The sequence below is a fragment of the Pristis pectinata genome, chromosome 12, assembly GCF_009764475.1.
Source record: "Pristis pectinata isolate sPriPec2 chromosome 12, sPriPec2.1.pri, whole genome shotgun sequence".
NCBI lineage: Eukaryota > Metazoa > Chordata > Chondrichthyes > Rhinopristiformes > Pristidae > Pristis > Pristis pectinata.
Window position 1 is genome coordinate 42086451 of NC_067416.1, and position 15747 is coordinate 42102197.

General features: G+C 40.4%; 1 protein-coding gene across 1 annotated transcript in view; it reads left to right on the plus strand.

The window, feature by feature from the left end:
• The first annotated feature begins 224 nt into the window (after positions 1-224).
• Positions 225-15747, plus strand: part of pkd2l1 (polycystic kidney disease 2-like 1) — a 72879-nt gene continuing 57356 nt past the window's right edge. The window contains exons 1-2 of the mRNA XM_052027487.1: positions 225-591; positions 3682-3795. Coding sequence (XP_051883447.1) covers positions 336-591; positions 3682-3795 — 370 coding nt within the window. The 5' untranslated portion in view covers positions 225-335. The remainder of the gene's footprint in view (positions 592-3681; positions 3796-15747) is intronic.

The following is a 15747-nucleotide window of genomic DNA, read 5'->3' on the forward strand; positions in this document are numbered from 1 at the left end:
TGTCCTCGTCCATTAAGCGCAATGCGACCATCTCCCTGGGGGATTCAGCAACACTCTAGTCTCGCTGCCTGTGCCCTGGACTTTTCTGTGCTTCGCATTCGCCACCTTTCCCACTGGGAGCTCCAGTTCTCCCAGGACCCATCCCCTCCCCTTCGCCCGGCGTCACCTCAGAGCAGGCTGGGTGAAAGGGGCGTTGACAAGACTGACAGTGGTGTCTGACCCGCACTCTGCCTGCCAGCTGTTAAGCTTTCATTGCGAACCGCTGTGCAGACGGCTCGCCACAGCTGGGACCCAAGTAAACCCGAGCTCTTGTGTGAAAGACTGAGCTCGACAACATGAGCTTAGGTTGGGACAACGATCTGAAGCTGCCGATCCAAGAGGTGCACGAAATGGAAAGTTTACCAAATAAGAACGCCTGGGATAACGCAGCGTACGAGGGTTCGCCTCCCCGCTCCCCTTTGAAAGTGCAGGCTATCTACAACCCCAGCTCTTTCCCAAACAACCCTTACGGATGCGAAAAGCCCCCAATGTACCCGGAAAAGAGCAAACCTTCCTCGGGATGTTGCACGGCGTTCATTAACGGAATTCGCAGTAAGTTAGAGGGGTTCGGGCCATGTCCAACTGGGGTTTTCAGGAGGGTCCGGTCTCAGCATAGTTTTAATTCACCGGACTGATTTTAGCAAAAAATGTTTAAATGCTGAAATATTAACGGGCTTAACATTTACCCGACTTCCATATTCCAGGTATTTCTATTTTAGTCTGAGCCCAACTTAACATATTAAAGAAATATCTTTTTCCCCCCTGAAAAGTGTTTTCCTTTGCTTGCTGAAATGTGGGATAAATACAAATCTTATGCTACTCCTGGGATGAAATAGTTAATAGTGAAAAAAGAAAGCTAACATTTATATAGAACCTATCTTGGTCCAGGAGGCCCCAAACACTTTGCAGCCAATAAAGGACTTGCAAAGTGTAGCCATGTAAGAAACAATGCAGTCAATCTGGATTTGGGGAGCACCCATAAAGAGCAATGGGATCATGACTAAATATTGGTCAGGACACTGGGGATTAACCATCCCTGCTCTTGAAGTATTGCCATGGGATCATTTCCATCCGAGAGAGCAGATGTGACCATGGTTTAATGTCTTATTGAAAACCTATTTCTGACAATCTAGCAGTAGTCCAGGAACAATGAGCATTTTGCAAAATCATTCCAACATCACATGGAAAGGTTTGTTGAGAAAATGGTGATGTAGACATTTGAAAGGGAGAAGTGTGGAGAAATGCTGATGAGAAAATCTCTGGAGATTGCACAGCCATATCGCCAACAGTATTGGAATGGAACCTGCAGTCGGACTAACTCATGTAAAATGCAGCTGATGTTTTGCATTGAAATGGTCACAATTTAACTCAATGTCAGGTGCAGCTATCAAGCTGAAGTATACTTTCAGAACAGTCTCTCTTCAATGGTTATCCATATGCATTTTATAAGAATACAACTTCAGGGAACAATCTGGTTTAAAAAGCGAACAGTTGGACCTCCTGGCTAGCTAATGAAGATATATGTTTTTTTTCACGTTTTGAGAAAGTGTTGAAGGCTACCTCAGCTCCCAGAACAAGCAAGGGTAGAATGCTCTGTACGCTCTGATTATTGGCTGAAAATGGTGCAAACAGTCCTTTGCAATATATCTGCAAGGCTTCCACCAAAATTTTGGTGAATGATTGAAAGAATCCTCAGAAATTAGTATAGTTCCAGTCTACAAAAGTCAGTTTCATTTTCTGTCCTGACTTGACAGATCTAGAGACATAAGCATAAAAGTCTAGGCTGAGACTCCAAAGGATTGCTGCAGAATCAGAGGTGCTAACTAATGGATGTGACATTAAACAAAGGCCATATCTGCCTTCTGAGGTGAAAAGAATACATGATACTTTGAAGATGGGTAGAGGAATTAATCCAGATGTCACGGCAACATTTTATCTCCTAATCAGCATCTCATACATGTCCTTCTATATCAAATGAAGACGTGAAATAGAGGTTCATTAGACTTACTTTTTTGGGTGAGAAAATTGTATTTCCTCAAGTTTAGATGAACTGGAGGTGATTTTAGTGAAGTGATTAAAATTAGCAGGATAGATGTTGAGAGACTGCTTCCCATGGTTAGGCAGCCTTGAACTATTTGAGGGTATGGTCTTGGGATAAGAAGCCAGGTATATAAGGTGGCAAGAGGAGGATTTTTTTCTTTACTTAGTGTGGGAATTGTAGAATAAATTCGAGTCAGATTTAGATTTTTCTGCATACTATTGTGATAGTGAGACAATGATATTGTTATTAATTGGGAGATAAATAATCCATCCCTTGCATTCTTTACACTCTCTTGTGTGAGCACCAGGACATTCTGTCAGTTTTGGACAGAAATGATTAATGAGTGCAGAGGGTCTTGCAATCATTACAGCCACAAATTCCAGGACAATAAGAAGGATGCACAGAACCAAATGAAATTCATCTTCGGACTCGTGTTGAGGGACAAAAATCTTTTTATAGACTTTCAGTCTTTAAATTCTCTTTAATTTTGCACAGCAATTTCAACACTCTACACATCCAGTATTATATCATGGTTGAGGGTAACAACAAGAATAATTATTTGATTCCCCTCCCTCTTTGATTCTGAGAGTATGGGCTAGTGGAATTGTCCTTAAACCTAGCTAGAGTGTAATAATGAAGTTTATACCATTCAAGTCATAGGATACACAAAACCATAAAATTAATTGGAAAATGTCTATTGAAGAATGAATTATTATTTCAAGCCACATAATCACTTTACGTTTGAAGCCACAGATATGTACATAGAACACAGAAAAGTAGAGCACAGCATTTAGCCCACCATGTTTACGCCAACCATGATGTCAATATAACTAATCCCATCTGCCTGCACATGGTCTGTATCTCTGTATTCCCTCCATTTTCATGTGTCTGTCTAAATGCCTCTTAGCTATAGGAATCTTGTCTGATTCTACCATCAGACCTGACAGCATGTTCCAGACACCTGCCACCTCCTGTGTAAAAAAAAAAAAATTTCCTTGCACAACTCCTTTAGATTTTACCCCTCTCACCTTAAACCTATGCTATCTAGTATTTGACATTTCCACCCTGGGAAAAGGACTCTGACTATCATAATATGTCTGTCATAATTTTATATACTTCTATCAGTTCAGCCTTCAACACTCTAGAGAAAACAGTCCAAATTTGTCCAACCTCTCCTTATAGCTAATACTCTTCAACCCAGACAATATTGTGGTAAACCTCTTCTGCACCCTCTCCAAAGCCTTCACATCCTTCCTGTAATGTGGTGACCAGAACTGCACACAATACTCCAAATGTGGCCAAACTAAAGATGTGTACAGCTGCAACATGACTTTTATATTCAGTGCCCTCACTGACGAAGGCAAGCATGCCATATGCCTTCTTTACCACCCTATCTGCTTGTGTTGCCACTTTCAGGGAGCTATGGACTTGCACCCCAAGATCCCTCTGTACATCAATGCCATTTACTGTATACTGTCCTCTTGTATACACGGCAGGGTCCTTAAATATCTGACAATACTGTTTGGAGACTGTAGCATTTGTTGCTGTTATATCTTTTAAATATTGTACTGAATGTGTCTTTGTTCCTTTCATGATTGCAGGCTTGTGGGGCACAAAACTGACTGAGAATCTGTCCAACAACCCAGAGCTGTACATCAGGAGAACCTTACGTGAATTAATAGTTTACGTAGTTTTCCTTGTGGACATTTGTTTATGTAAGTAAGTTATGTTTAACCATACAGTATCCACATTCTGTTCTAGCTCCTTTATTGATTTTAAAAGGACAAATACACTTTGATTTAAATTTTCTTTTATTTTTCCAGTGTGGAGTAAGTTCTTCTGTAAATTTTCTTCCAATATGCACTGCATTAAAGGGGTGGTATGAAATAGTGGACTGAATCATGCTTGATTCTGCCTGCTCTCTGCTCTCAGTTCCCGTGCTGTTCAAGCAGCCATACCAGTTATTTGCAAACCTGCAGAATTAAATAATAATAAAAAATACAAACGCTGTTAGAAATGTATTTTAAACAATAAAATAAAGAAGAAAAAAACAATATGCACACCTATATTTAACCCTTTTCGATCAAAGTCGACTAACCCATTCAAATGAATGGGATCGATAGAAATCAGAGACAAGCCTACAGGTGCAGAGGGGTTCACTGATCTCTGGCAAGGCCAAGTATGTTTTGGGCTGTTGTCACCACTATTGAGACCCTCTCGTCTTAATCAGCGTAGAAACTCATATATACCTACAGAAGTGGCTTGTTTCACTGTTCTTGGCCTGTGGGCCCACTGGCATTTAATTAGTTGCCTAACCCCAAATGGCCTTGAGAAGATGAGGTTGGTGTTCAACAGGCCTTGAACACCAGCCACATGTGATTACAGAGGATGTACTAGGATTTTCAGCCTAGAACAGAGAAGGAATGGTCATCTATGGGATGGTTTGTGACTTCCCCTGGAATCTACTGCCCTTGTACTTCAAGGTGGTGAAGGTTATAAGGTTTGGGTGGTGATGGCAAATAAGCCTTGGTGATTGTGTCAATTCAAATTTAAATTGAGGGGCCAGGTGGCCTATTCCTGCTCCTATTTTCTTGTGTTCTTGTGTTTCAATGCATCTTGAAGATTGTACACATTGCACATTGGTAACAGATTGGGGTGGACATTTAAAGTGCTGGACGGGTATTAGATCAAGTTGACTGCTAGGTATTGAACTTATTGAGTTTTGCTGCGGCAGCACTCATTCAGGCAAATGCAAAATATTCCATCCGTTCAGAAACATAGAAACATAAAAAAAGGAAGGAGTAGGCTCTTTCGAGCCTGCTCTGTCATTCAGTATGATCGCGGCTGATCCTCTCTCCCCCTACCCTTTAACCCCTCGTTCTGTCTAGAAATTTATCTCCTTATTATGTATATTCAAGCAATTTGACCTTCAACTCCTTCTGTGGTAGAGAATTTCACAGGTTCGCCTCATCTCTGTTGTAAATGTCACGTCCTGCACTCTGTGACTGTGACCCCCGGTTTTGGATTCCCTAGCTGGGGAAACACCCTATATGCATCTGGCTTGTTGAGTCCTGTCAGAATTTTGTATGTTTCGATGAGTCCGTGACTAGTGGTGTTCCGCAGGGATCTGTACTGAGACCTCTGCTGTTTGTGATATATATAAATGACTTGGATGAGAACATGGATGGGAGGATTAGTAAGTTTGCAGACGATACAAAGATTAGTGAGATTGTGGATAGTGTAGAAGATTGCCAAAGGATACAGCAGGATATAGCTCAGCTGCAGATATGGGCAGAGAAATGGCAGATGGTGTTTATCTGGCCAAGTGTAAATTATTGCTTTTTGGGAGATCAAATGTAAAGGGACAGTACACAGTTAATGGCAGGACCCTTAACAGTGTTGATGTACAGAGGGATCTTATCTTCCAAGATCATTGCTCCCTGAAAGTGGTTGCACAAGTCGATAGGGTAGGAAAGAAGGTGTATGGCATTCTTGTCTTTATCGGTTGAAGCATTGAGTTCAAGAGTCAGGAAGTTATGTTGTAGCTTTATAAAACTCTGGTTAGGCCGCATCTGGAGAATTGCATTCACTTCTGGTCGTCCCATTGTAGGAAGGATGTGGAGGTTTTGGAGAGGGTGCAGAAGATGTTTACCAGGACGCTGCCTGGATTAGAGGGCATGTGCTATACGGAGAGGTTGGACAAACCTGGGGTGTTTTCTCTGGAGCAACGGACGCTAAGGGGAGATGGAATATAAGATTATGAGAGGTATAGATAGAGTAGATAGCTGGTATCTTTTCCCCAGGGTTGAAATGTCTAATACCAGAGGGCATGCATTTAAGGTGAGAGCGGTTAGTTCAAATGAGATGTGCGTGGCAAATGTTTTACACAGAGCGTAGTGGGTGCCTGAAATGAACTGCCAGGGGTGGTAGTGGAGGCAAATATATTAGAGGTGTTTAAGAGACTCTTAGATAAGCACATGACTATGCAGAGAATGGAGGGATATGGACTTGTATAGGCAGAAGGGATGAGTTTAGTTAGGCTTTTAATTACTAATTTAATTAGTTCGGCACAACATTGTGGGCCAGAGGGCCTGTTGTTATGCTGTATTTTTCTACGTTCTATGTTGAGATGTACTCTCATTCATCTGAACTCTCATAAATATAGCCCTAGTCAACCCAATCTCTCTCATACAATAGTACCACCATCCCAGGAATCAATCTGGTTTACTCCCTTTATGAGAAGTATATCCCATCCTAGCAAAGACTAAACCAATATATCAGTTGTGATCTTATCAAAACCATTGATAATTCTTCCCTGTTGAGAGTACAGAGGCTTTAGAGAGGCAGGAGATAAGCCATATGTCATGGAATACACAACCACTGAAATGCTTTTGTAGCAAGATGCTTCGTGTTTGGGCTCTCTCTTTGGAAGCTTCAATTTCCTGCTGCCAGTGTTGTTCAAACCAACCTGGCTACTGTCCAAGGCTCATTAAGTGAATTCTTGGCTACTTCATTTCAGTTAGAAATTGTAAATGGAGATGAATTCTGTGCAATTTGGGGAAATAGGCCTACTCATGACATTTTGTTGAAAGGGAAGTTATTGATGCCAAAGTTGAATATCCTTGAACATGACGTGTTGTCCTGAAGAACTGCGACAATATCCTCAGGTTCCTATGAACCATAACTATTTGTCTGAGTTAGATATGACTTTCTTCATTTGTTTTGATTTTACGCACATTCATTGGTGACACAATGGAATAAATGCTGGCTTGGTATCATTATTGAACAATTATTCTTGGATGGGTCTGTTGTTAACTCCTTCCATCATTTTGACAGTTGAGTGTAGGCTGATAGTATAGTGGTTGGTCAGCTTGGAGTCACCCTGCTTTATGTAAACAAAACAATTCTTGGTAATTTTTCACTATCAATGACATAGCTCGACTGGAACAGATCAGCCTGATGGCGAGCTTGTTCTGGAGCAGCACTTCCGCTTGGATACTCTTGAGACCCAGAGCCTTTACTGCATCTGGGTTTTCTTGATGTCTCCTGGATTCAAATTGGCTGAAACCAAAGATGTCTGATGATGAGGATCTTAGGAAAAATCCAGAAAGACTATCTTAGCACTTCTTACATAAACTGGTTGCAAATGTACACAAGTGTCCTTTTCCATAAGTTTGGGGTGATCATGGAGCCCTTCCTCCTGTTCGTTGTTCTACTACCCACCTCCATTGGTTGTTTTCAGCATCCTGCCATGTGCACTGGCCTGAACCATTTGTTCCAGAGGTACTGGGCAGTGTCTTCTCTGACAAGTATTTTTAATGTTTTAGTGAAATCAGAATTGTCTTCTCTTAGAATTAAATTAAAACATTAAAAAAGGACATTTTCATGCTGTTAGTCACGATCATAAAGTAAAACCCAAGAAGGCGTCCTCCCTCTCAACATATGGATTTACCTTGGATGCTCCAGTTTCCTCCCACATCCCAAAGACTTGCTAGTTGGTTAATTGGCTACTGTAAATTTCTCCTCATGTAGATGGATAGCAAGAAAATCGGAGCGGAGAAAGGGGCTGGTTCATAGACAAGTGTGAGAGAAGAGGGAAATAAGTGAGGAAATAGGATCGATGAGATTACTCTGAGAGCTGACACAGACTCGATGGGCTGAATGGCCTCTTTATATGGTGTAAGAAAATATGAGAAATGCAAGATAAGAGAAGTCACTTGGCCCATCTGCCTTAAATCCATTATACTTCCATAAAATCTAAAGAATTCATGTTTTAATTAATTTATTTTTCTTGTGAATGCTGCTTATATGACGCTATGTGCCTGTGATGCTGCTGCAAGTAAGTTTTTCATTGCACCTGTGCATACATGTCCATTTGACAATAAAATCAACTTTAATTTGGAATTAAATTTTATCTTGGGGTGTCCACAGTTGTTCACCTGGTTTATTCTGGATGCCATTCCCCTCAAAAGGCTGTACTGTTGTGTGATCTAATGGGTGACTTTCCCTTGTTATTTAAAGAGTTTAAATTGACATACAAGAGGTAACCTTAATGCTGACACAGAACCTTGTAAACTTTCTCCTTTACTGTAGTAGGCCATTGTATCTTTTGATAATGTTTGATGGTACATTAAGGCTTTACATGCTTAGTGGGAGATTTTAAAATTAGTGATTTTTAAAGTTTGAGATATGGAATAAAATTCGCTCTCATAGAACTTGTGAAAAAAGTAAATAAATAAACACATGTATTTTTTCAATTCTCATTTCTTGACACATGCACAGATGACACAGGGTCACCTGTATCATTGCATTTTCTGGGGAAAAACTATTCTGCAAGATTTTGTAGGGATTTCTGTCAAAAGAAAAGTTGCGATTGTTAATTTCACATCTCAAGACATGTCAAAACATTTCAGGTTGTATGAGATACTTTTGGAGTGTAACTATTGTAACCAGAGTTGTTGCCCCACGCATCCAGTGGCCTGAGTTCAATCGTGACCTCTGGTTCTGGCTATGTGGAGTTTGCATGTTCTCCCTGTGCCCCAGTTTCTTTCCACATCTCAAAAATGTGCGAGTTGGTGGTGGGTTAATTGTATGCAATAAATTGCACCTGTCATATAGGTGAGTGGTAGAATCTGGGGGAGGTTGATGGGAATGTAGGAGAATAAAAAGGGTTAGGGAAGTATCTGTGTATAAATGGGTGCTTAATAGTTGGTGTGGACTTGGTAGGCTGGGGGCTTTTCCATGCTGTATCTACAACTCTATGGCTTTCATTTGTTTCATAATGGCAGTATATAGCAACATGACTGCCATTTTGTACATGACAGATTCCACAAACAAAGGTTTGTGTGTTGGTTACTAGATGAATATTGTCCCAGACTTCAGGAAACTGCTGATCTTGCTCATGGTGCTCTGCCTTCTTTTATGGAAGGCACTTGTTTAACATTTCAAACAAAGGATAGAATCTGCAGTACTTCCTCTTTACTCTAATGAAGTGTCATCCTGCATTTTGTGCTCAAATCATGCACTGGTTCTTTAATCCATAACCTTCTGACTCAGTTGCACAATAACTGCCCATGGTTGAAGATTGGCATTGCAAAGAATGCCCAACTTTCCTACTAAACTACATTCTACAGATTTAAGTCATAGTAAAGGAGCTACAGGCATGTCTGTGTTTTAGGGCAAGTTGCACTTTCTGTATCTCTGTGTATAGCACAATACATGATGTTCTCATCGCAGTTCTCAGTTTATCATCTCCATTGAGACGTGCCATTATCCATACATACAAGACTTAATTATATTAATCCCCTGATTATTTGGAATGGACCTCAGACCTATTTTGAATGCAACACTCAAAAATTGAAGGGAGCAGCATCAGCAAAGATTTACTGTCCCTGTTTCTGTAGTCCTGTCTCAGGTAAGAAATCATAAACTACCATTTTCATAGTTTTCATTAATCCCATGTTTTCTTTACCATTGTTATAGAGATCATGTTACCCTCCTTTACCATGCATAATCTGTTTAATAGACTGAAGTGGCTTCATAATAGTTTTTGTTTCATAATATGTTTACAAATCTTGGATTGTTTAAGTTTTATCTTGTGAAACATGGATAAGTTTAGTGCTTTGCAGATGTGAGTGGAATTGGCTTCGTAAAGTTTGAAACAACTACAACAAATTTAGTGGCACCTTCTCGACTGAAGTTGCAGGCATGAAGGTGCGAGATTAATGATTAGTTAGAATGAAGTAGAATATAACTCCCCTTGAACATGTGAAGCTGATGGAGGAGACCATATATTTTTGAATCAAAATCGTCTGGATTTTATTCATAGAAGAATGTTAGTTTAATGCAACACACAAAACGCTGGAGGAACTCAGCCGGTCAGGCAGTGTCTGTGGAAGGAAATGGACAGCTGGTGTTTCAGGTTGAGACCCTTCATCTGCCCTGACCCACTGAGTTCTTCCAGCATTTCATGTATTGCTCTAGATTCCAATATATGCCATCTCTTGTGTCTCAATGTTAGTTTAATGTTCATGTTCTAAGTTAAGATTATGAATTCATTGCTCTATTATTCCTGAATTATCTGTTGGATAATCTACCTCTAGCTTTAGTGTTCAAGTGTCAGAGATTTGCTTAATGGCAACTCCTAGTGTGTAGGGTCACTCACTCTGAATGTAGTATATCAAACAATGTGTGCAACTTGCCCTAAAATACTGTCGTTATTGTAGCCCCTTTACTATGGCTCAAATCTGTGCAAGGTAGTTAGTAGGAATGTTTTCTGTGTCATTTGTTGAGTAGAAGAAAAACATGCAGAAATTTTCCAGAGCTATCAATTACTTGGATGAATTGACTCCACAACCTTGATCAAAAGAGTTGTCTGTTAGAAAACTTCTAGAAAGTCAAGTTGAAATTTATTGTCATGTACATAAGTACGGTGATGTACAGGTACAACGAAAAACTTGCTTGCAGCAACGTCACAGGCACATAGGTGCAGACAAAACACAGAATATAAATTATACATAAGATTATACCATACAGTGAAAAAAAGTGTGCAAATGCAAGACCTTAGTGCAAAACAAATAATTGAAGACAAGTCCATAGTAATGCAAGAGGTGGTCTGTCGTGTTTCATTGCTGAGGTAGGGTTAGGGTTGTGTAGGTAGGTTCAAGAACCTGATGGTTGTAGAGAAGTAGCTGTTCCTGAACCTGGTGGTGTGGGACTTAAGGCTTCTCTACCTCCTGCCTGACAGTAGCAGCGAGAAGAGGTTATGTCCCAGATGGTGGGGATCCTCGATGATAGATGCCGACTTCTTGAGGCAGCACCTCCTGTAGATGCTGTCAGTGGTGGGAAGGGCTGAGCCCACGATGGACTGAGCTGTATCCATCGCTTTTTGCAGCCTCTTGCATTCCTGTGCATTGGAATTGCCATACCAGCCATTGAATGGAGCTTGGATTATTTGGCACACAGCCATGCAAGTGTCCATTCTTGTTTCTTGGATAGTGAAATAATTCCAGATGAGGATGACCATTTAGTACATCCAAGTCTAGAATGACCCATAAATCCAATTATATCCATTATTTTATCCAGATTGTGTCAATTTCCCTGTGTACTAAACAGTTTGGTGTTATAGGTCAGCATGAGAATGATTCAATTTTTGTGTGAATATACCTTCAGGATGAAACAAATTTGGTTGGGACAAACAATTCAAGAGTTGGGACGTCATGAAACAACTCTACAAGACATTGGTGAGACCACACTTGGAATATTATGTGCCATTCTGGTCACCATTCTATAAGAAGGATGTGATTAAGCTAGAGAGAGTGCAGAGAACATTCACAAGGATGTTGCTGCGACTGGAGGGCTTGAGTTATAAGGAGAGACTGGATAGGCTGGGACTGTTTCCCATGGAGCAAAGGAGGCTGGGAGGTGACCTTATAGAGGTTTATAAAATCATGAAGGGCATAGAAAAGGTGGATGGTCAAAGTCTTTTTCCCAGTGTAGGGAGGTCTAAAACTAGGCAGCATAGGTTTAAATTAGAGGGCAAAGGTTTAAAGGGTCCCGAGAGGCAAGTTTTTTACACAGAAGTTGGTGGTTATGCAGAACAAACTGCCAGGTACAATTACAAGGTTTAAAAGACATTTGGATATGTACGTGGATAGGAAAGGTTTAGAGGGATATGGGCCAAATGCAGGCAAATGGGACTGGCTCAGGTAGGCATCTTGGTCAGCATGGATAAGTTAGACCGAAGGGCCTGTTTGATTTTGTCTCAGAGTAGATCAACTCTTCATCCAGAGGGATTAACTGCAATTACTTCCAAGAAACTTGGTAACATCCAAGATGGAACAGTCTGCCTAATTCTTAACTTCCAGGCTTTTACATCTTGTTGCATTGTGGCTGCAGTGTGCACAATTTTATTGCAACAATTCATCAAGATTACTTCACTTCTTAGTCTCTGTTGTTGAGGACACCGTTATCACAAGTTATAATGAGACACCGTTATCACAAGTTCCACTCAAGGTCACACAACACCAATCACTTGAATTTCCTTAGTCTCCACAATGTACAGCATAATCTATAGCTTCATGGAAGCAAATTCAGGCAAAAATTAGCACTGAGCAAAAGAGTAAGATGTTAGAATTGGTAACTTAAGGATTTGTGTGAGAAATAGGTTTTATGAAAGTAACTCATACACAGATAGAGAGGCTGGAAGAGCTATGGAAAAAATACCAGTGTTTATGGCCTGGACAGCTGAAAGTACAATTGCTATTGGTGGGGCGAAGTGCTTGCACAAGAAGACAGACTTGGAGGGAAACATATTTCTTTGAGGCCTGGAAAAGTGTTCAGAGGTAGGGAGCATCAAGACTGTGAAGACAATTGAAGACATGTATGAAAAGTTTCAATGGACTAGGGGCCAGTGTAGATTGGTGAGCAAAGGATCAATGAGTGATGGAACTCCTTTTCAAATTTGAAAAGGGACATCAAAACTATGGTGGGATTGGAAGATGGAGGACTAATCAGGAGAACATTGGAATAGCCCAGTCTGGGGGCAGCAGAGTCAGAGTTGAAGGTTTCAGCTGAAGCCGTAGATGGAGATGGTTCATGTTATGGAGGGAGATAGTAGGCATGCTTTAAGATGCTGGAAAAATGGGTTGAATGTTCAGCCACAGCTAACCTGAAGATTGCAAACAATCTGGCTTAGTTTGAGATTGTGGCCAGAGAACAGGATGGAATCGTTGGGAAGATCATAATTTTCATTGAAGACTAAAAGCAATGGTTTAGGTTTTTCCAGTGACTAAACAGAGGAAATTCATCTAATAGTCTTGACAACATAGAGACAGTTAAGGGATTAAGATATGTTGTTGGCACAATGTGGAACATCATCAGAATGTATGTGGAACATGAGGTCTTGTTTTCATTTGATATTACTGAGGCAAGCCATGAAGTTATGGGAAGGCTTTGTAGGAGATTCTCTGGCCACGATCAGTAAGAGTGGAACAAGGCAAAAACAGTTCTATACAAGTGGACAATGAAGGAAAAGCTTTGGACAGCAGAGTGGCACAGATAGTAGGCCTGCTACCTCACAGCTCCAGTGACCCAGGTTCAGTGTTGACCTCCAGTGTTGTCTGTGTGGAATTTACACATTCTCCCTGTGACTGCTTGGGTTTCCTCAGGGTGCTTCAGTTTCCTCGCACATCCCAAAGATGTGGGGTTTGGTAGTTTAATTGGCCACTGTAAATTGACCCTTGTGGTAGAATCTGGGGGAGTTCATGAGAATGTGTGAAGTATAAAATGAGATTAGTGTAAATGGGCACAGTGTGGCATCAGGTCAAAGGGCCTGTGTTACTCTGACTCTAAGATGATGGTGCCATCAGCTACGTCAAAGGCTACGGACAGATGAGAAACAATACAAGATGGTTTACCACAGTCACGCACAGAAAGGAAGTACTTTGTGAATTTAGTTAGGGTCACACCAGATCTACGTAGCAGCAGAAATCTGACCAGCAGTTTCAAACATGGAATTGCAGAAAAGAGGAAGACTGATTAGGGACATGAAGGCACATGCAGAGAGTTTGGAGAGTGAAGGAGATTTAAGATGGAGTGGCCGTTTGCATTTTTGGGTTGACCCAAGGTTAGCTATACTTTGAGGAGCAAGCAGCAACAGCAAATTTTACAGGAGAAGTGACATTTCCTGAGTCTAGAAAACTGCTCATAAAGGCAGCTGGATTGGGGGATGGGGTGAAAAATGCAACCGAATACAAAGCTAATCATCAAATAGAAAGCTTCAGCACTCTCAAGGAAATGTGGTTGGGAGAGCAGGTTGGCCTCAATCATTGGAGAGGGTTTAGTGGATGATAAAAGAAAAACTAGGGAAAGGCATGAGTTCAGGGGTGAGGCAAGTGAAGATTTCAAGGAAAACTTGAGTGCATTGGGTTAGATGGGGGAGAGGTGCACCAGTGGCAACTGAATGGATGATCCCAGTCATTCAGGGGGCAGATGCTTAAAAAGAAGCCTGTGATTATCCTTGCAAGGTTATTCTGTGTTTCAAAGCATTAGAAAAACTTTTCCACATTTGCTGTAGTTTATGAGTGCTGTTGGTAGAGCTTTGGTGAGCTTAACTGTTTCGGCTGCTTAGCAAGTTCCAAGTAAAGGGCAGAGGAGAAAATATTTACAGAGTGATCTCTTCCTAAAGATTACAATTGTCTGGTACTCACAGACAGGTTGCCCTGTATAGGTTTGAGATAATTGCTCTTAATAACAGCCTTTTACTTCCTAGGTTTTTGTTTTTGGCAGCTGGCCAGAGGATTGTTTTATTACTTCTCCTGTTTGCTCAGCTTCCTCAAGTACACAACATCTGTTTGTCTTTTTTGGAGTTTTCTATTTGATGATCCATTCACTATAATTAATCTTGGCTTCAGATTGCATTTTTGACTTTACACACCAACTAGCACTGATGTCATGAATTTCAATATAACCAACATAAAAGCAGCAGAATTATGTGTGCTTTATTCTAAGTAACAATGTCCATTCTACTTTGCTGTTGAATTAATAGGTACCTGGAAAAAGGTGATATGGAAGCAGACCTTGTGTTTATGTTTTAAAACATCCTGTTTTGGTTGTGAGCAAGCTAAATTATGACATTATGTGCTTTCGATCACAAAACATTCTGAATGGTTCATTTGTAAATTGGTTCTTCTGCAGCACTATTAATTCACTATCTCTGACAGACACGTGTAATAATTTAACACTTAGTGCTAAACATTTTGTAATTTAATTAAAAAAGATGAGCCACTGATTCATGAATCAGAGGCAGTGACAAATATTTGGGAACTGTGAACTTAGTGTCACCCAAGCACTTAATAGGTTTGAAGAAAAATGGAAGTGATGAATGACTGACGTATCAAAGCAGAAGGTGCGTCTGATAAAGAGATCTTTCTCTTTATGTTTAAGGTTGATGTTTCCTCGGATGAATGAAGAAATACAAGATGATGTTTTATGTGGTGTTTCTGTCTTTCTGGTTTGATTGATTACTGGGAGTTTGTCTGGATCTTTTACTTATTTTGCCTGTTGCTTAAGGATCTCTGTCAGGCTCTGAAAGGTTTCTATTAATTTTGGTTTCAGATAGCTACCACCAATTAACTAGGTTTTTAATCTCAATCTTAGGAATTTTCTATAATTCTCATCTCAATGACACATTCTGTATAACCGCAAAGGGAAGCAAATCACAGGGAAAAGTTACGGATGACTTGACTCCCATTTGGGATGATAAAATTTTATTTTTTTAACTCATAGTGAAAAGGATTATGTTTCCTCAAGTTGCATTGATCAACGTTTACGGACATTGGTCTATTCCATAGGGAATGAAGATTTGTATAATATGGTTTCTGCCAGCCCATTTGCTCTCAGTGAAAAATTAATTGATGACTTTATTTTGATAATTCTCTTTTTATCATATAACATCAATTGTAAAAATTATCTTGATTGTTCCAAATAAAATTGGTAAATTGGTTTATTATTGTCACATGTACCAAGGTGCAGTGAAAAACTTCTCTTGCATACCGTTTGTACAGATCAATTCATTACACAGTGCGTTGAGGTAGTGCAGGGGAAAGCAATAACGGGGTGCAGAATAACGCGTTACAGTACAGAGACAGTGCAGTGCCGGTAAACAG